The sequence below is a fragment of the Trichomycterus rosablanca genome, chromosome 7, assembly GCF_030014385.1.
Source record: "Trichomycterus rosablanca isolate fTriRos1 chromosome 7, fTriRos1.hap1, whole genome shotgun sequence".
Classification (NCBI taxonomy): domain Eukaryota; kingdom Metazoa; phylum Chordata; class Actinopteri; order Siluriformes; family Trichomycteridae; genus Trichomycterus; species Trichomycterus rosablanca.
This window is the reverse complement of record NC_085994.1, coordinates 11,325,221-11,346,787: the sequence shown is the minus strand read 5'-3', so window position 1 is coordinate 11,346,787 and position 21,567 is coordinate 11,325,221. Positions and strand designations below refer to the sequence as shown.

Genomic DNA, 21,567 nt, shown 5'->3' with positions numbered 1-21,567 from the left:
TTTTAGAAATCAACGCGTTAATCCGGTCCAAAAGCAAAACAAAGCACATTGTTGAATTTTTATCTCTCTTTCCATTGTGAGCTACCCCAATCTCAAGAAAACATAAACTCAAAATGACTTTTTCGAAGTTAAAACACCTTAAATCTCCAACCACATCCAGACGCACTGATCAACACTTATTACCTATTTTGACTGGCAGTAACAAACATGGAACCTGGCGTAGACTGTCTCGACAGCCAAAAGCAGGCTCACAGTTCACACAGATTTTTGGAGAAACACTGTATGAGGTAGAATAATGGAAATGCTTAAAATAAACAACAGGTCTGCATTATCATTATGAACTACAATTATAAATAGCACATACAATACATCCATTATAAATGGTAAATAGTGTTTTTTTGTGTTTACTTTTTCACCTGCTTCTGCTTTACTAAATACCTTTTGAGAGTAAATTTTACTGTACATTCCTGGGCAAAAAGAATTACCCAAAGCCAAAATTCCTTTGAATGGTATCAGCAACAAAGAATTGGTTAAAATAAATTCCTTAACAACAATGTGGTCACTAGAGATTAGAAATTTAGCAAGGACTAAAAATGCACTTCAGTGCCATAATTTGTTTGATGCTGTAGTGAACTGTTAGGGTGGGGGTCCACTTGGTAAAGATGAAAAGTCACCTAAATATTTTTTGTATTTCTTTATGCATTTTCTCCCCTTTTCTCTCGATTTTTAGCGTAGTCAATTATTCTTCTTCTACTGGGGATCCTGATTGCATTCGAGGTGGGTATATTCGCCTGTCCCGTGCCCCCTCTGCCGCGTGTGCAGTCACTCAACCCCTTCTTATTCATAAATACTCTGACGGACCCGCAAGGCCACTGCTGTATAGGTGCCTCAGGGCTGCTAACCAGGGTCCTTGCACAGCGTTTGAAGATCCCACCCACTTATTAGTCCGATCTTTTCCACCTAGAAGACCGATAGCCTGCAGGCACTGCCAATTGTTCCCGCTAGAGGGCACCCAGCCCACCGGTAGCAGTTCTAAGATTCAAACCGGGGAGTTCAGAAAATGTTGGTTTTGACCATATTTCTTTGTCCAGGACTGTAGACAGAGATGTTATGTCAGATAAGTAAAGATTCTTTAATTTTTCAAGATTAACACTGTCAGCTGTAGTATTTTTGATTGTCTTTATATGTTGTTCCAGGAAGCATATATGCTTTTAATACTTGTGTCATCACGAGAGAAGAATGTACACCTCACCTGTCCAGTCCAGGTATTTAATTAGGGGCATATTTGACGATTTGTAACCCCACTGTTATGTAAGAGGTTTTGTTCAAGCGTTTGTTTTTTAATATTGGCAGTTATGCTAAGATCATTTGTCCCATCCATAAAGAAGCTTTGTATTGAGATTATCTTCATACAATCCAGTGTGAAAAAACTGGAGCGTTTCTGTCAAATTTCAGGAACCTATACTACGACTATACGAATGAGCCTAAAAGAAATGTGGACAGCCTTTGCTTACAGTTGCCTTTATGTGTATTTTGAGCCACAGTAGCAATTCTCTTGGTCCTTACTTTAGCTTTAATGTTCTCTGGCATTAATGAGTCCTGGCTGCCCAAACTGTCACTGGTTTGTCCCTCCTTAAACCACTGTTGGTGGGTACTCACCACAGCTGCACCACTTGCTGTTTTGGAGGTCATTCAACCCAGTCATTTGGCCATAAAGATTTGGCCTCTGTCAAAATTACTCAGATATTTGTGTTGCCCATATTTGCAACATTCAACACATACTATGACTAGCTACCATCAGCTCAACATTATATGTATCCCTGACTGGGACATGCACAGTTGTTATAAAACAGGCATTACCAAGCATGTCTTTAAGTGGTTCTAATGTTTTGGTCGATTATTTTAACGTAAGCATTATTCTAGCGTAAGCATTCTGACAAGGCAGACAAGATTTCAGCTATAATAATATTTCAGATATAAGATTACAGTTTGCTAAAATTGTCATGTAACATGCTGTAAGTAGACCAAACTTGCTAACGTGATTTGACAAAACCTTGTAAAGTCTGTCTATTTACATGGCGTCGATATAGCAGTTGTAAAAAACTCATCACTATGACTGTGGTTATTAAAACCAATTGTTGTGTTTATACTCTAGAGGTTTCTCATTCGAAATGCCCCCTCAGAAGTTTGACATGTCTCGGCCCAGTGCAAAATCCATCTACAGTAAGTGTAAAAACAAAGATATTTTTTTCTAAATCACAGAATAAAAGTTATGTCTCAACTAATGATGTTTTTGTTTTATAGTGCAAAGAAAGGAATATTCAGAGTCCATTAATAAACAAGCAGAAAGTTTTCATTACCGAGTGGAGGTAAGCTTAATTCAAGTTTATAACATCACTGGCTATAGTCTTATATGCATTTTTAATACTTGAGCTAGTGCTGCAGGTCCAGCTAAGATCTTTTAAAGGACTGATGTCTGAGGAAAGTCTGTGGTTATATGTTGGTTATAAATGGGGCGTAACTACCGGGGGGGGCAGGTGCACTGGGGCCCTTGGTGAAGAAGGGCCCTCCACGACATGAACTCAACCCCCCACCGCACTGCCCCCCAATTGCTGCACATTGCTTTTATATATTTGAAATTTGTTGAGGGGGCCCAACATTTTTTTTGCACTGGGGCCCATGAGCTCCTAGTTACGCCACTGGTTATAAACAGTGCTCAAAGTGAGTGAGGCTTTGCCCACAGGCTTTCTAAAATATCTAAATATTATATCCATATGAACCTTAGAAGAGTTTAATCCTTAACATAATGTCTCCAACTTTGGTGAACAATTTTATATAAATGTTATAGAAACAACCTTTTATTTTGTTATTTTGTTTATTTTATGTTTAACTGTTTACCAATTGCTGTAATAAACATTGTTTACACAGCACGTGCCAGAACATTTCTGGCTGCATTCCAAATGGTACCCTGGGCATAATGAATGTAGTCTATGCCAATAATAGTAGATAATCATTTATTAAAGTCATGCTTCATGCCATCAAATTTTGTTTTACATACTTTAAAATGATAAAGGAATTGTTTCATCACACACAGAATTTACTATAGACGATCACTTTGTTCAGAGCAGATACAGTATACTAGTTCAATTTTATAGAGGTTTATAGTAGTATAGTAGTTGTAGTAGTTTTATTTTTATACCAGTTCATCACATTCACACACACAATGGGGCATTTTTAATAGTCTCACTTGACCTGACTGCATGTCTTTGGAGCACCTGGAGGAACCCACGCTTACACAGGGAGAACATGCAAACTCCAACAGAAAGGACCCTGGCTACCCAGCAAGGGAATCAAACCCAGGTCCTTCTTGTTGTGAAGCAACAGCACTATGCACTGTCCCATAAAGCTGCATTATCAGACCACAGCATATGCAAAAATAAAACCCTAGGACTAGACCTGCTCATATTTCTAATTTACAACATCATAATCGACCTGCTTCCTTTATTGTAATCGTGTTTTGATTTGAATGACAGTGATTACAGTAAAAACGTAATAATTTACTTTTTTAATATTATTATTATTATTGCTATTATTATGTTTTGCCTTGCCTCCTTAGCACCTGTTCACATGTGAGTTAAATCAGAGTGGGTTGAGCAAAATTGAGGACTGTGTGGAGAAGCTGAAAAATTTAGACAGCCGAGGGAAGGTGTGGGGTCAGGATATGATCCTGCAGGTGCAGGGTGGCTCTCTGCAACTGTGTGACATCGAAACAAAGGTCAGTAGTTACTTTACAGTTAGTATTTAATTTCATTTGTAGAAATGATATAAAACGAAATGTTAGTCTATCATGTCATGTTAGCCAGTCATGTCTGTGTAGACGCTTGTCCAGCCAATAGCACCGCTGGGATTCAAACCCAGTGGTGGATCAGCCTAATTGACCACTGCACCACCTGAGCTCTTATTAAAAAAACATTCTGATTGCAACATTGTATTATATTCAGATAATAATAATATAAATAATTATAATACTTTTGCAGGAGGTGCTGGATTCTTTCCCTCTCAAGAGCATCTCGCAAACTAAAGCCATACTATACAGCTGTTCTTACGACTCCCTCCTGACTGTCACAGTTCAGGAAAATGTCCGAAGGGCTCCTACTGTTTATTTGTTCCAGTGTGAAGAAATTGGGGTAGGAAACTGTTTTGTTTTTGTCACTATTGCTGTAAACTAAAGCTCACTGTGGAAACAGTGACTATCCAGTGATATACAGTCTGACTGTTTTATTATAAACTCATAGGACCTTATAGTTTGATTTGTTAGACTTTTAATACAGGCTTCTCAGAAAGTAAATCAATAAAAGTCTAAAGATGTATTTTTGTCACATGGTATTTCCTGAATTTGAAGTATTAATATATGATTAGGTTCCAGATTAATTGTTTTAGTTATGAGCTACAAACAGCAAAAGCTGTTTAAAGTGTAGTTACGTTTAAGTTGACAATTTTTGCACTACAATATTGTACCTTTTTGTTAATTCCATGAATGGTAATAAAGTCTCAGTATCAGCATCAGTATCTAACATAATTTTACACCATAACAAGCGTAATATGAATCTTGGTGGCTAGTCAAATAACCATGGCCACATGGCTCAGCAGTTTGTCTGGTAAAATAAGGCTTATGACCAGAGGAAAACTATCCCTGTGGTCAAGCATGAAAGTGGGTCAGTGATGTGAGATGGTTTTTCACTTTAGGAGCAGCATAGATTCACATAAATACTAAATCACTAAGGCATTTTAAAAGGAATCTTATGTCTTCTGTGATTAAATTGAACCTTGGTGATAACTGGACTTTCCAGCAATCCCAGGTACACATTAAAGTCAACCAAAGCTTGATTTAGGGTATCAGTCCTGGAATATCATGATGTGGCCTTCTCAGGGTCCAGATTTAAATCCAATAAAAAATATTTTTTGGCATTTAAAGAAAGCAGTTGCAGCAAGAAAGTCATAAAACCTCAACAAGCTGAAAGCTTTTGCATAATAAGAATAGGCAAAGATTCCACAAGATAGGTGTCAGAAGCTTCTTAGAACTTACCGAAATCACTTATTAGATGTTATTAAGCCACCAAGTACTGAGGTTGGGTGTTGAATAACAGTGCATGTGGACATTTGTCAAGAGAGCTAGATGTTTTTTTTTGTTTGTTTACTGAAACGCATATTTTTTTCAGTTATATACACGTCACCATAAATATTTCTGAATGCAGCTGTGTATTTTTAGCTCACTGCTGTTTTTCACAGGCAGAAGAGATGACAGCTGATTTAAACAAAGCTATCCAGAACAGAGCAGAGGAGCCAGAATTCCTACCAAGAGAACCACCGTTTGACATCAAGTAGGCTGCTGGGAACACAATACACCTGGGTCATGAGTTGTTGCAGCATCCAATTTTGAATTTGTTTATATTTACTTTTGTCAGTTCACAGAATTCACTAATTTTTATTTTTGCATTTTATTAAATGTCTCAAAAAGGTTTATGTTTCTGCAGCATTAGCCTGCATACACTTATCCTCACATCATGTATACATATTGCAATCACAGCCTCGACTGTATTAATGTGTTCTTTCTTCTACAGGACAAATCTGGAACACATCATAGGACAAGGGTATCAGAAGGGTTTACACAGACCTGGCCCCCCTTTACAGCCTTCTTCACCCCCTCCAACTGAGTATCAACCTCCGCAACACACTGCCTACCAAGACTATGGTAAAGAAATATTACCCACTGGAATCCTTAGATTTAAGCCTTAGCATTACCAATTGTTCATAACCTTAACTACGCTTTAAATCATAACATTAAATGTATTGGTGCTTTAGAGCTTGACCTGAAATTTTTTGCTGATCACATGGACAAACAAATACGGGTGTTTTTTTTTGCGCAGCAGCTTACTAGCCCATTGCAATATAATGTTTCAGCACCTTCTAATTCAAGACAAGACTTGTTCTGTTTTAGTTTACAGTTTGGAGACCACTGTTCCATGTTCATGTTAATGGATACAGTCTAACTAGCCCTATTTACCACTTATTTACCCTATACACCTATACACCACTAAATTAAAAATGAGTTGCTGTATGTATTTTTTGACCCTGCATATTTTCTAAAAACCCAGAATAAACCTAAAAGAATGTGGGAATGTTTTAACAAAGAAGTATGTTAGTCATTCAGTCACAGAAAACAATAATAATAATAGTTAATAGACAATATCTGTCCCTTAAACTGCATGTAACCTTTTGACTTTTGAATCTATGTATTTAGAGGATTTGCGGTCTCCAATGTTTTCACGCAGAGATGAAGTCCCCTACAGTCCAGACATGCACAAACAGCACAACCAAACAAACCAGCAGCCATCTACAAACCCAGTCTACACTGACTTTAACACTAATGTGGTCAGTATATCTTTTAATCACTTTAAGTGCTGTTTTAAAAGCATAACATGTCCAACTCCATCTTTGTTCATTTTTGTTTATAAAACGCTTCCTTTTTTCTAGAAAATTCTGAATCATTTAGTGGACGATATTGAGTTCTTCATGAGTAAAGTTGCTTTGTGTACAGCTGAAGAGGATCAAAAAAAAAAATCGAAAAAGAAAGGAAGCCAAAGCCAAATAATATATGGTGAGCATGTAGATTTTAATTATTATCAATCTTTTATTACCTGTGCTGCACGAGTAGTCAAAAGCCAAGTCAAAAGTCAATTTGCCAAGGCCACATTTAGATTGTTGTTTATTTGTGTAAAGTAATCATAGCTCTGTTAGTTCAGAACTGTGGCCGAGTGAATCACAAAACAAAATCCAACAACTTTTCACAAACATAAAATCTTCTACACAACACATTTTAATAAAAGAATAGACACGTTTTCTAAGGGATAAGAAATAAAGACATGACATATGGTTACTGCCAATTTGAAATCTGGCAACCCTATGTCATTAACTACATTGTAAATGAACTGAACATTGCTTTTTGAGGTCATTAATTTACAGAATTTAGTCAATACATACAACAGAGTGTATCAAATGTATGTCAAAGAGGCATTTTTAAAATACGTTAACCAACACCAGTGAACACTGGACATCAGACCAAATAGACTGACACCTGGCAACAATAACCAAAGCTCATAATTATTTCCTTATAGTTATTGCCCCATTACTAATGCACAACTCTTTCTTATTGAAGCTTAAATACACATAAGGGTGTAACCCTAATATTCAGATTTGCTCAAAATGCCCCTCTTCCCCATATACTGATGTAAAAATTATGAATAAACATTTATTCCACTCAGTGGTGACAAGGGGTCACATACATCAGTAATAATAAAAAAAAAAAAAAAACATAAATTATTATTATTATTTTAAGTCCCAGTTGTTTCACACAACAAAAGTATAAAAGGAAAGATGGAATACATACATGCACAAATGCTTATAAAATAAGTTTTGAATAATAGTAAAGGTTGGGTTTGTAATGGGTAAAGAGACAGACTCTAAAAACACAAGACCAAGACAACTGCCAAGTTTTAGGACCACATTTTCTCTAATCCATAATCCTACTCAAATTACTGTTTATAATAATAAAATTTTCCTTTTCTATTGAGTTATTGAGTTTGTTCTTGTGTTATTATATATGTGGTGTTGTGCATCTTTTGTTGTAAATAATAAAGCAATAAGCCACGAGAGGCCGTGCATTACTGTGATTTTAGCACGGGGATGACGTTTTTGGCACGACGCGAAGCGGAGTGCCTAAAACTTCTTTCCCCGTGCTAAAATCATAACAGTAATGCACGGTCTCGAGTGGCTTATTGCTTTTATAAAACGGTGGTCAACATAAAATATAATAAATACAACAATGTTTAATTCATAAATGTATTTATTGTGTATGAACTTACAATAAAGCATTCTTCCGCGACGCAAAATAGTTCGATTAACAGTGTTGCTAGGCAACATGAGGGCGAAAATAACATTAACTTTTTCTATTCAGTGGCGTATTAATATGGAATGATGTGAGGTGGTCCTAGGTGTGCGTTTATCGGGGATTTTACAACGGCTTCGAACGCGGCTCAGCCAATCAGATTTTAGGACCGTTTTATAATGGTCTTTTTGACTGTTAATTTAGCAAAGCAATACATTGCTACAGTATCAACCTATGATTTTAACTCATGCACATACTGTATTTTACACTGTTAGAAACTCTTATTGTTTTACCTTTTATTTCCGGTGCAGGCCAAAACTTTCCCTCCATAGAAGAGTATGTTGCCTGTCTTCAGAAAATAAAATATGCTTTCAATATCCTGGTAAGTCAAAAACTTCTCATTTTGTGTCTTTTAAATATTTAAAATCATTAATGTATCTAAGCTGTTATTGAATGTGAATAAATAAACAAATTATTTACCAGGTGTAACTCAATAACTCTTCCAAACTGGACTTTAATGGCATTATTTAAAATACAGTGTGTATATATGGAGTGAATTCAGAAAGAATTTACACCCTGTGACTTTTTGTACACTTTGTTGCGTTGATTTTAAATGGAATGGATTAAATTGCCATTTTACACCTAATCATCTACAATGAAGTAAAATTTCAAAAATGAATTAAAAATCAAAAACTGACATCTCTTATTCACAAAATTATTCAGATCCTTTATTTAATACTTTGTTGACATTATTTAATAAGGGATGTCAATGGACAGTTCATAAGTAACCAAACAATGGTTAAACAACAATGGAAGGAAAATACTGCAAGGTCTCTACAAACAAGACATCAGTTGCCAAGGCTCTAAGATCACTGCCAAAAAAGAAAGCCACAGGAATATGTAACATTCCAATGGAAATATTCAGAGATTCTAAAGAAGATTTAGGTGCCGACCAAATCATTCCTATGAATCTGGAAAACCACTCAATGGTTGGCAGATTGGAGGAGGTCAGTTTATATCCCAATACCACAGATAGGAGTGTGCAAACTAGCATACAATCTTACTTATATTAAACACAGAGTAGAGTCTTACATTGAAAGAGAAATGTAAGATGCAAGCAGGATTCAGAAAAAGCAGAGGAACAAGAGTTATTACTGCAGATGTTTGCTGGATTATAGAAAGAGCCAGGGAATTTAAGAAGATGGCCAATGTGCTTTATTGACAACAGCAAAGCTTTTGACTGTGTCTTTCACAAAATTGTGGAATGTCTCCAGAAAGATGGGAATACCAGAGAATTTCACTGTTGTAATGCTGAATCATGACTGAAAATGAACAGATTCAGATTGGCAAATGAGTTAAACAAGGCTGCATTCTGTTACCATTCCAAAAAGTAGGACTGGAAGAAGATGATTGACTATTCAAGATTAGTGAAGGGAACAATAATCTTTGATATGCTGATAACTGACAATGAGTGAGACCTAAAAGCCTTTAAAGAGATTGAAACAAATGCTGTAAATGGGTGTGTAATGTGAATGTTTTTGGTTGTTATAGGGGGATCTTAATGAACACTTAATCAACCCTGATGCTTCTGAATTTGTTCACAGTCTTTTCTCAGCTCTTGGATTTGTAAGTATCTACCATTACTGTTGCCTTTGTACATAAGGATTAAAAGTATTAAATGGGATTTTTTTTGTTTATCTAATGCTTTAGCTGACGATGCAGTACCCACCAAATGTGGCTCCCACAGTTGTAAGCCCACTCCTTACAGAACAAGCGCTGCAGCTTATAAGCCAGGTGGTGACGCCACAGGAGGATCAGTCCTGGAACGGCTTAGGAGATGCCTGGATTTTCCCTAGGTCTGAACACCCTATATTATTTTCTATTTAATACACCGTTGCTTGTGTTGTGATCATGAAATAGCTTCAAGAAATTTTCTTTAATTATTAAAGACCTGTATATAAAAATGACAACACAGATTTACTACAAAAGGATTTTATTTATTTAGATGTTATATATATATATATATATATATATATATATATATACACACACACACACACACACACACTGATCAGCCATAACACATAAGATTCAAACCACCTCCTTGTTTCTACACTCACTGTCCATTTTATCAGCTCCATTTACCATATAGAAGCACTTTGTAGTTCTACAATTACTGACTGTAGTCCATCTATTTCTCTAAATACTTTTTTAGCTAGCTTTCACCCTGTTCTTCAATGGTCAGGACCACCACAGGACCACAGAGTAGGTATCATTTAGGTGGTGGATCATTCTCAGCACTGCAGTGACAATGACATGGTGGTGGTGTGTTAGTGTGTGTTGTGCTGGTATGAGTGGATCAGACACAGCAGCACTGCTGAAGTTTTTAAATACTGTGTCCACACACTGTCCACTCTGTTAGATACTCCTACCTAGTTCTCCAACCTTATAGATGTAAAGTCAGAGACGATCACTCATCTAATGCTGTTGTTTGAGTTGGTCATCTTCTAGACCTTTATCAGTGGTCACAGGATGCTGCCCATGGGGCGCTGTTGGCTGGATATTTTTGGTTGGTAGACTATTCTCAGTCCAGCAGTCACAGTCAGGTGTTTAAAAACTCCATCAGTGCTGCTGTGTCTGATCCACTCATACCAGCACAACACACACTAACACACCACCACCATGTCATTGTCACTGCAGTGCTGAGAATGACCCACCACCTAAATAATACCTACTCTGTAGTGGTCCTGTGAAAGTCCTGACCATTGAAGAACAGCATGAAAGGGGGGTAACAAAGCATGCAGAGAAACAGATGGACTACAGTCAGTAATTGTAAAACTACAAAGTGCTGCTATATGGTAAGTGAAGCCGATATATAAGCCGATCTATATATATATATATGTATGTATATATATATATATATATATATATATATATATATATATATATATATATATATATATATATATACTGGTGCTGGTCATAAAATTAGAATATCATGAAAAAGTTTATTTATTTCAGTAATTCTATTCAAAAAGTGAAACTTGTATATTATATTCATTCATTACACACAGACTGATATATTTCAAATGTTTATTTCTTTTAATGTTGATGATTATAACTGACAACTAATGAAATTCAGTATCAGAAAATTAGAATATTGTGACAAGGTACAATATTGAAGACACCTGGTGCCACACTAATCAGCTAATTAACTCAAACCACCTGCAAATGCCTTTAAATGGTCTCTCAGTCTAGTTCTGTAGGCTACACAATCATGGGGAAGACTGCTGACTTGACAGTTGTCCAAAAGACGACCATTGACCCCTTGCACAAGGAGGGCAAGACACAAAAGGTCATTGCTAAAGAGGCTGGCTGTTCACAGAGCTCTGTGTCCAAGCACATTAGTAGAGAGGCGAAGGGAAGGAAAAGATGTGGTAGAAAAAAGTGTACAAGCAATAGGGATAACGCACCCTGGAGAGGATTGTGAAACAAAACCCATTCAAAAATGTGGGGGAGATTCACAAAGAGTGGACTGTAGCTGGAGTCAGTGCTTCAAGAACCACCACGCACAGACGTATGCAAGACATGGGTTTCAGCTGTCGCATTCCTTGTGTCAAGCCACTCTTGAACAAGAGACAGCGTCAGAAGCATCTCGCCTGGGCTAAAGACAAAACGGACTGCTGAGTGGTCCAAAGTTATGTTCTCTGATGAACGTAAATTTTGCATTACCTTTGGAAATCAAGGTCCCAGAGTCTGGAGGAAGAGAGGAGAGGCACAGAATCCACGTTGCTTGAGGTCCAGTGTAAAGTTTCCACAGTCAGTGATGGTTTGGAGTGCCATGTCATCTGCTGGTGTTTGTCCACTGTGTTTTCTGAGGTCCAAGGTCAACGCAGCCGTCTACCAGGAAGTTTTAGAGCACTTCATGCTTCCTGCTGCTCACCAACTTTATGGAGATGCAGATTTCATTTTCCAACAGGACTTGGCACCTGCACACAGTGCCAAAGCTACCAGTACCTGGTTTAAGGACCATGGTATCCCTGTTCTTAATTGGCCAGCAAACTCGCCTGACCTTAACCCCATAGAAAATCTATGGGGTATTGTGAAGAGGAAGATGCGATACGCCAGACCCAACAATTCAGAAGAGCTGAAGGCCACTATCAGAGCAACCTGGGCTCTCATAACACCTGAGCAGTGCCACAGACTGATGGACTCCATGCCACGCCGCATTGCTGCAGTAATCCAGGCAAAAGGAGCCCCAACTAAGTATTGAGTGCTGTACATGCTCATACTTTTCATCTTCATACTTTTCAGTTGGCCAACATTTCAAAAAATCCTTTTTTTATATTGGTCTTAAGTAATATTCTAATTTTCTGAGATACTGAATTTGGGGTTTTCATTAGTTGTCAGTTATAATCATCAACATTAAAAGAAATAAACATTTGAAATATATCAGTCTGTGTGTAATGAATGAATATAATATACAAGTTTCACTTTTTGAATGGAATTACTGAAATAAATCAACTTTTTCATGATATTCTAATTTTATGACCAGCACCAGTATATATATTTATATATTCTGTAACAGACTCCAATAAATTAAATTAATATTACACAACTTAAAAACACTGTAGTTTTACAATAAACATGTTTTACATTCACAAATTTAACCCGAAAGTCAGTTTCCTTAAGGCCTTTATATGCATTATCTTGCAGAAAATGTCACTGAGTACCTCTACTGTCTAGAAAATGCAAACAAAATCAAAGAATCAGCTACTTGTTACTTTTATTATAATTTTATACATAACACATCTGCCATATTCTTAGAAAGCTGATGCTATTTTACTATTTTAATATCATACTGCTCAGACCTAGTAGTTCCCTGCTTATTTAGTAAAGATCCTCTCTTTCTTTGTTCTTAGATCCTCCTGGCCAAATGCAGATCAGATCCCACCATATGTTCCAGTCTTTTATGATGGCTCGCAGCCTCCTGTACCAGTTCGTACCCAGTCACCTCCCACAAGCCACCCGCCTTCACGAAGTAACAGTCAGCGGTTTCCTGACAGGAATGGCATACAAGCACCGCGACATCAGGTAGCTGTTTTTAGAATCTGTCACCATGAAAACTGTGGAGGATTTTGTATGCTGTTGTGAGCTTGGAGGGTGTTGTCTTGGGCCAAATTTGCGGGACTCTTTTCTATACTTCTGGTTCTATCAACATTTATCCATGCATGTAATCTCTCTCTCTCTCTATCTTTCTCTCCCTCTTTTTCTCTCTCTCTCTGTCCAGATACATATACAGAGGGGCCCAAAAATGCATACACACTTCAACATGAAAAAATGTCCACAAAAAGCTTTTACATTTCAGATTTTAAAAAGGCCATAGATAAGCACAGTGAAGCGTGTATACATTTTGGGGCCCCTCTGTATACATAAGAATGTAAAACCTTAAGTGAACACAGCTGAACACGTTTCTAGTGTTTGAGCAGCAATATATTCCCTCCCTCTTTAACCCTTTGATGTCACCTGATTTTGGATCTACAGTATGTACTTCATACAGCATTAGCAAATAAAACACAAAATACTTGTTATCCCAGTGGGTCTTTCACACTAATGCTTAGTGGTAGTGGGAGGCGCACATGACAGCAGGCGTCTATTTCGGTGATAAAGATCTACCAAGTTTTATGTAAAGGCTTATATATGATTCCAATACGAATTATATAATGTTGCTGAGGTGGATTGGGGGATTATAAAAAATACTTTCCGTATACATCATAAATAGCTCCAGAGTGCAAGCCACTGGGTATTGCGGAAAGTCTGTGGACACTTGACCAGCTTGTGGGACATCCCAAAAACAATGAGCATTACTGTGGAGTTGTGACTTCAACATTTCTGAGGCTTTTTACCAGATTTTGGAGTGTGTTTGTGGTAATTTCTGCTCATTTAATTAAAGGAGCTTTTTGAGGTCAGCCAATAATTTTTGAATGAGAAGGCTTGGTTGTCAATCAACATTCTAATTCATTGCCTGTTACTACTAGTAATACCTCCCTATTGTGTAATTACAAGATTAATGTGCTGTTATTGAATTAAAGTTACCCCACTCCTAGATATTTGCCAAATACCTGTTTCTATCAAACAGACACTGACTGAACGACAATGTATGGCAATACCTAAGACTATGAGAAATTTTTAACCAAGCCAAAATAGAAACAATCCCCAATTTCTTGAAAATATGTGTCTAAAAGAATGCATATAAAAAAAAACATACTAAAACAACACTTGGCAAGGGCTATAGACTGATATAAACATTTCTTACCCTTTCTGCCATAAATATAACCATTGTGTAGCTGTAAAACATTTAAATAAATAAGTAAACTGTTATCAAATTGCTTCTACATTATGGAACATAGTTTAGTCTTCCTATTAACTTGTTAAATTCTAAATATTTTATATGGCAAAGGTCTAATTCAGTGACAGTATTAAAACTTTGATTTCTGTTTCAGGATAACAGGCCTGGTGGTACATCCACATGGTAAGTTGTAATGTGATAATACTGCTGTATGAACAAATTATTGCTGTTTTAGCAGATTATTTTAAGCATACATGACATGAGCTAGTACACCTAAAGCCATTTATTTGAAGCAATGCATCTGTGAAGCTTTTGTCACCTGTTTCAACTGTTTCTTTCCCTTAATATAGGTCAGAAGAGCCTGCACTCTATATGCGAGTAATATATAATTTCACTGCCAGAAATCGTCAGGAGCTGAGTGTGATGAAAGGTGATGTGGTGCAGGTAAGATCTACTGCAGGTCTAGTAAGAACTGTTTAAAATAACTTTGATTATTGCATGAATTACATAATGATCACCACCCTCTTTTTATGTAAAACAATACCACACAAGCAGCTGTACTGTTCATGTATTTATAAAACTCACGGTCAGTTCGTTAGAAAAAGTCCTGTGGACCTTTGGAGGCCAGGTCCTTCCATCAGTAAGATGAGACTGGTGGTGATATCTGGGAGTCCTGGTGTTTGTTTGTTTGTTGGTTGGTAGTTTGTCTGGCATGCCTGGCTGGTCTGGGTACTATGCACAATGTGCTGTGCTAAAAAAGGTTTAAAAAAATATGCATCTGTACAACCTGCTAATAAAAGAAAGTTGTAGCCTAGTGGTTAAGGTACTGGAATAGTTATCCAAGCCTTGCTGGTTCAAGCCCCACCACTGCCAGGTTGCCACTATTTGGTCCTCGAGCAAGGCCCTCAACCCTTAATTGCTTAGACAATATACTGTCACAGTATTGTAAGTTGGTTAGGATAAGAGTCTGCTAAGTATGGAATAATGTTTATGTTAATTAAAGGACTATGTGTAAACGAAAAGAATTACTGCACACCAACCTTAACCCCAAGAGGTATAATAGTTTGGCTGCCTCAGATCCGGATAAGGATAATACTTGTAAGCACTAAATGCTTAATATAATTTGGATAATGCAACAACACAACAGCAAGAAACCCATTAATAATTCCACAATAAAAGTTTAGAAAAGAAGAATATTTGTGTTTAGAAATGTATAAGTCAGAGTCCAGGCTGTTACCCAACTGAGAAGCTGTGGCACGTTTTACAGAATACTGTTCATAAAAAAAATCCCACAGTGTTTTAGGTTTCTTCCTAACTGTTGTGCAAATCTGATGAGTAGCTACAGTAAATAAATGTTGCTAACAGATTTGACCAGTTATTCAGTTTACATATGTTGTTATTGAATTATTGTTTTTCTATTGTTATGACTTAAATTAGGATCTGTCCACATTTTACAGTTATATTAATGAATTTTGCTAAACTCAATGTGATTCCAAAGGATTACCAATGTTTTGCAACTTTACTGCTGTTTTTACCCCCCCTCCCCCCACAGGTGCTAGACAAGTCCAAGCAGTGGTGGATAGTAAGAAACAATAGTGGGGAAGATGGTTATGTGCCTCCAAATATTCTAGAGGCTATAAGAAGAGAGGAGCCTCCTGTAAGTTTACCAGCTGCCTACAACACTTACTCAAGTCTAATTTTAATCAATTGAATTTTATTAATTGATTTCTTCTTTTATTATTTGCTAAGATTTAGAATGTGACACCTAATGTGAATTGCTTGTTTGTTCTTTGTCAGACAACAAATCGACCCCCAAGTTTGGATATGAAATCCAGCCCAGAAGAAGTCAGAGCCTGGCTACAGTATAAGGGCTTCAGTATAACGTAAGAATTTATCTGATGATCTTTGAAGGCAAAAGACATCCATCCATCCTTTTGTCCATCCTTCCTTCTATTCATCCACCCATCCATCCATTCTCACGCCCACTCATTCATCCATCCATCCTTTTTTCCATCCTTCCTTCTATTCATCCACTCAGATTCATCCACTCAGATTCATCCACCCACACATCTATCCAATCCAATCCATCCATCCATCCATCCATCCATCCATCCATCCACCCACACATCCACCCAATCAATCCATCCATCCACCTACACATCCACTCAATCAATCCATCCATCCACCTACACATCCACCCAATCAATCCATCCATCCACCTACACATCCACCCAATCAATCCATCCATCCACCTACACATCCACCCAATCAATCCATCCATCCACCTACACATCCACCCAATCAATCCATCCATCCACCTACACATCCACCCAATCAATCATCCATCCACCCATGCATTCACCCAATCAATTCACCCCCCACCAATCCATTCATTCATTTATAAATAATGTTACTTTTCCAAAACCACTGGTATTATCATCCAGTAGGTTCTTCTTATGCTGCATTTGCTTTTCATAAGAGCATAGAAAGGTTGGTCACTGATTTTAAATGTCCAACTCTAGTTGCAGTTCCATTTAATCCCCCAAAAAATGGTGGGTGCAATTGATATTAAATTTAACATCACACAAATTTTTGTATCTGTTGGTCCTGGATTTTGTAAAGTTGCTTTGAGTCAATGTCTATTGTAAAAAGCGTTATATAAATAAAGTTGACTTGACTTGACTTGACATGACAAATTTTGCATACATTTTTGGGCCTCGTCTTTACACAGGGTTTAGCCTCCCTGGAGAATGTCAGACTAGTGAATGGTAGATTTAAAACACAATAGACCACAACTGTGCACTGTTAATGTTTATATAGTATAAAGATATTACTTTTATTTTAACTTATTCATAATTCATATTTGCCACAGACCAACATGGAGCTGACATTGTGTAAAAGGTGGAATTTTGACCTTTGTTCTGAAAGTGCGGCCAAACACAGACATTTGTGAGAAAACACACCCTCCATTTGTGAGGTCAGGCACTGCTGGCGGAAAGTGCTCAGTTGCAGGCTATTGGAGTTCCTCCACGTCAGACTCATCAAACCATATATTTATGGACATTGCCACACAGTTGAAAGCATATCATTTATTTTATATAACTGATTTTATACACTTGTTAGCAGTTGATGTGGCTGAAACGCTTGTACTCAATAGTAGGAATGAGTTTCCTCATACGTTTGTATTGTATAAGCATCTAACTATTCGTTTAGCACTGTTGAAACAGTTTAACAGAACAAACCCTGATTGTATTTTATTAGTAATGTATCCTTCTTTAAGACAACAGAGTGCATCTGTATCTTAATGTTGCAACATATTTACTGAGCAGATAAGACACTTGAAGTTTTTGTAGTATGGTACATAAAAACTTAACAAAGCCTCTGTGGTAGGTCCTTCTTCCTGTAGAGATATGAAACAGCAACCTATTCATTTGAATCCATCAATCTGTGGACTTGTTTTGAATAGGTGTCAAATCCCCTTTTGTTTGGGAAATCTTGCTAAACTGCTGAGCTGAAGTTGTGTTTTGGGTGTGTCCCACTCTATCTGCAGCTTTTACAACTGTCTGCTCCGATAGCTCATGTATGTACACAGCTGTCCCCACCCTTCTGGCATTTCAGTTTATAACAGAATGGCAAAAAAGTCACTCCTGATGACATTACATATTGGAACATTGGAACCAGACCCACCCATCGTGACCAGGATAAAGTGTTGATGCAAAATGAATACTTATATAAGAGGGCACTAAAGACGTATACACACTTTCATAGATGTTATCTATGGACTTCGTATCTATTATAGCTTTCATTCTTTTAGAGACTACAAAGATCTGAGTGTGTTTGTAGGAATTTGTGCCAGTTCTGTCAAAAGAGCATTTGTGAGGTCAGGCACTGATTTTGGATGAGAAGGCCTGGCTCACAGTTAACTTTATTCGCTTCAGGTGTAGTTCAAAAAATTGGCACAAAACAGGAACAGTCAATTCACTGCAGGGCTTTGGCCATCCCACCTTAAATGTAGCCAATCAAGTTTGTGTAGACGCCTGGCTGGCTGATAGCACAGCACAGATTATTGTGATAGACATTTGCACCACTCAAGGGCCCTATCAGCATTCCAGTTTATTTCAAAGTGGTGTTAAGGTCAGGACTTTGTGCAGGCCACTGGAAAAAATGTCTTTGTGGACCTCACTTTATTCACAATGAGAACAGTCAGCCACAAAGATGAATACTTTACATATTTAAAAGACTGCATACTTATAGACATGGAATGTATTGAGACTATTGTTCAGTAGGATTAAAGCTATTAGTAAAGAGTGGGTAACATGTTTGTATTATATATTATGTTACATTACATTACATTATATTATATTATGTTACATTATAAAACACTAACAACCCTGCACTATACTTCTGTACCACAGCTGATTTTCTTTGTGAATGTTCTTGGTGTAGGACGGTGCGTAGTCTGGGGATGATGAATGGGGCGTTGCTGTTGGGGATGAAACGAGAAGATATCAGAGCTTTGTCTCCAGAAGAAGGAGGACGTGTCTTCTTCCAGCTGCAGGCTATTAAATCATCAATTGCAGTATGTATAAATTTGCATACAAACAATTAGCATTTTATAAACTACACCTATCATACAGATAAACACGGTATACAATTACTGATTGGTCAATCTGTTGCTTTGTATCTCATTTAACAACTGACCAGATGTTACTTGGGCAAGGGGGAACCAACCTTTTAATTATGTGCTACAACCCTTACAAATAAACATATAAACGTAACTTTTTAGACAGACTTGATATAAAACAAATGATCTGAAGAAATAATGATTCAGTTTCAATACCTGTCAATGCCATAAATATAGCCAGTATGTTGCTCATATGGCAATAAACCCAAACAAACAAACTTGGGCAGTGGATCACTGTCCAATGACATTATCATGGTAATGACATGGTGGTGTGAGTTGTTCTGGTATATCAGGTGCAGCTGTGTTGGTGGGATTTATAAATAATGCTGGAAGGATACTGGAAGGATACTTTTCCAAGCAAAACTATAACCACCCAAGCACCCCAATGTTTACATTTACTTTGTAACCTTGTCAGCCTGTATGTTCTGCCTTTATTTTAGATACAGTGGCCTGAAAATGCATGTAGACATTTTTTAATGGCTTCATAAATGATTTTTGCAACCTGGAATTTTAGAAGGAATCTTTGAATCCTACACTCACTTTTCTCACGACCAAAAAATAAATAAATAAAAATAATGTAAAAAGTCACGATTTAAAAAAACATACTTCTATTTATGGAGCTCATAATTGTAAGTATTGTGACAGTGTGCATTTATGTTTGTGTATAATTATTCTTTTTCTGGGAAAACAACCTGTTTTTGTCACAGTCAGGTCAAAGTAAACATTCCAGTACTGCTTAGCAAAATCCTGCTGCCTGTCAATTAATCAGCAAATGCTTTTTTCTAGTATGACTTTTAAATCCCATTGGTATGGCAGCTAGATTTGAAGACCTGTTGAATGACTACTATAAGATTAGACCAGCACCCATGCAGTTTACTCTGACCAGTTTCTTCTACCTTTTTTACGCAAGGGTGTCTAACATATAAGGGGGAGGGGTAACTGTATATGCAAAGCTTGCATCAACATGACTGTGTATTTTGCAGCTTGCCAGCGAGTATGAATATAACAGCTATGGACGGTAAACCAGACATCTCGGATCTTGGTGACAGTGGTGTGTTGGATTCCACTGCAGCGATTACTTTAGGATTGCATGTCTATTATTGTCTCTATATGATTTAAAATGTTTCATAAGATAAATGAAGAAATGAGCAGAAATCAGTGTTATCCATGACTATCCTATTTATCACTATCAGAACAGGGTAATTTAAACTTCAATGATTGCTGTATAATTAAAAGCAGATAATCACACGCCAGCTAGATTCTTTGACAATGCCAAATATTTATGAAATGTCTGATCTCTTTTGTCACAGTATTGAAAATGTACATAATATTGCTGCAAATAAATATTTTCTAATGCAAATTGCATCTCATCTTATTGTAAAAGATCGTTCGTCACTGGTTGTGATGATTTAAAGAATGATTTATGAATCAATGTGAGTGCAATGTATAAGCACACGTACCAGTCAGCTGGTTACCAGTTGACCTTCTTTCACTGCTGTGATGCATGTGTGCTCATTCTAGGTGCTTTTACCAGTAAATAGGAATCATCATCATGGGCACTTAAAATGACATGTGAATAAGCATCCCTACACACAAAATTGTTTGATGCAGTGTGTGCTACATTCACCTCATCATTATTAAAGTGATCAGCAATATGAGCCACAGTAGCTCCTCTGTTTGTCCCTTCTTGGACAGCTGTCAATGGGTAGTCACCACAGCTGCCTGAAAGCACCCCTTACTGTTTGACAAACTGACTTTAACATTGTCATCTAGCCATTACAATTTTAACGCTACATTAACTACATTACTGGCCTTTAAACATTCCTGACATGAACATTTTTGGGGGTTGCTGTAATGTTTTGGCTCATTAGAAGAAACCAGAGTAAAATTCCTGTTAGTACAATTGGTTTTCTAATCTGCAGGTGGAAAGTTCACAAAGCTTCATGTTGTCCTTGGACAGATGCGCCATCAAATTATTTAGTACTAGTATTATTCATTTGTAAATAATTTTTTTGTTTGTGATCTTTATGATTACAACAGTAATTATTAATAAGTAACATGATGTGAATTTTAGGTGGATAGATGCACTGGAAAAATGTATAATTACTATTGAATACACACTGCTTGTGTCTTTGAAGCAAATTCATGTTACATTTAACTTACATACACCACTTACATAAACTTTCGAAAAACAAAGGCTGATGTGTAGAGATGCACAACTTGGTGTACAGAGGACAAAAGTTAAACTCCTAAGGAATAAAAAAAGAAATATGGTTTGTATAGACTTAGATGCTTAGAAGAAGCTAAACGATGCCTTCACCCCATGTCTAGCCACTGGACTTTTTACCTTCAAGTCATCTGTACTTTCTGCTGCAGCCAATTTACTTACATTTACATTACATTTGTGGCACTAGACTACAACTGCCCTACAATTTACTTTATACCTCAAAGGGAGTTCCCCTAGAATTGCAACTGATACAACATTTAACAATATTTACATTCATCCAATCATCCAGCTATCGCATCTGGTGGTTAGATTCCTCTTTTAAACTTTATAATATTTTTTATTTATTTTTAACAAGTCACAGG

The 21,567-nt window shown here is 37.0% G+C and overlaps 1 protein-coding gene across 1 annotated transcript; it reads left to right on the top strand.

Moving 5' to 3' along the window:
* Positions 1 to 1,245: 1,245 nt before the first annotated feature.
* eps8l3b (EPS8 signaling adaptor L3b) lies at positions 1,246 to 20,296 on the top strand. Its single transcript, XM_062998379.1, has 19 exons — positions 1,246 to 1,265; positions 2,156 to 2,223; positions 2,305 to 2,369; positions 3,617 to 3,775; positions 4,038 to 4,187; positions 5,290 to 5,381; positions 5,622 to 5,752; positions 6,302 to 6,432; positions 6,535 to 6,658; positions 8,257 to 8,327; positions 9,497 to 9,571; positions 9,656 to 9,801; positions 12,868 to 13,039; positions 14,449 to 14,477; positions 14,645 to 14,738; positions 15,847 to 15,951; positions 16,092 to 16,177; positions 18,741 to 18,873; positions 19,962 to 20,296. The coding sequence occupies exons 2-19, from the start codon at positions 2,172 to 2,174 to the stop codon at positions 19,998 to 20,000; spliced, it is 1,854 nt and encodes a 617-aa protein (XP_062854449.1). The 5' UTR covers positions 1,246 to 1,265; positions 2,156 to 2,171; the 3' UTR covers positions 20,001 to 20,296.
* Positions 20,297 to 21,567: the final 1,271 nt, after the last annotated feature.

Bases quoted from the DNA above. Each gene is read 5' to 3' on its own strand.
- eps8l3b (XM_062998379.1), top strand. From the start codon at position 2,172: ATGCCCCCTCAGAAGTTTGACATGTCTCGGCCCAGTGCAAAATCCATC. The intron at 13,040-14,448 runs GTAGCTGTTTTT...TTTCTGTTTCAG, and splicing joins TACAAGCACCGCGACATCAG to GATAACAGGCCTGGTGGTAC. The intron at 16,178-18,740 runs GTAAGAATTTAT...TTCTTGGTGTAG, and splicing joins TATAAGGGCTTCAGTATAAC to GACGGTGCGTAGTCTGGGGA.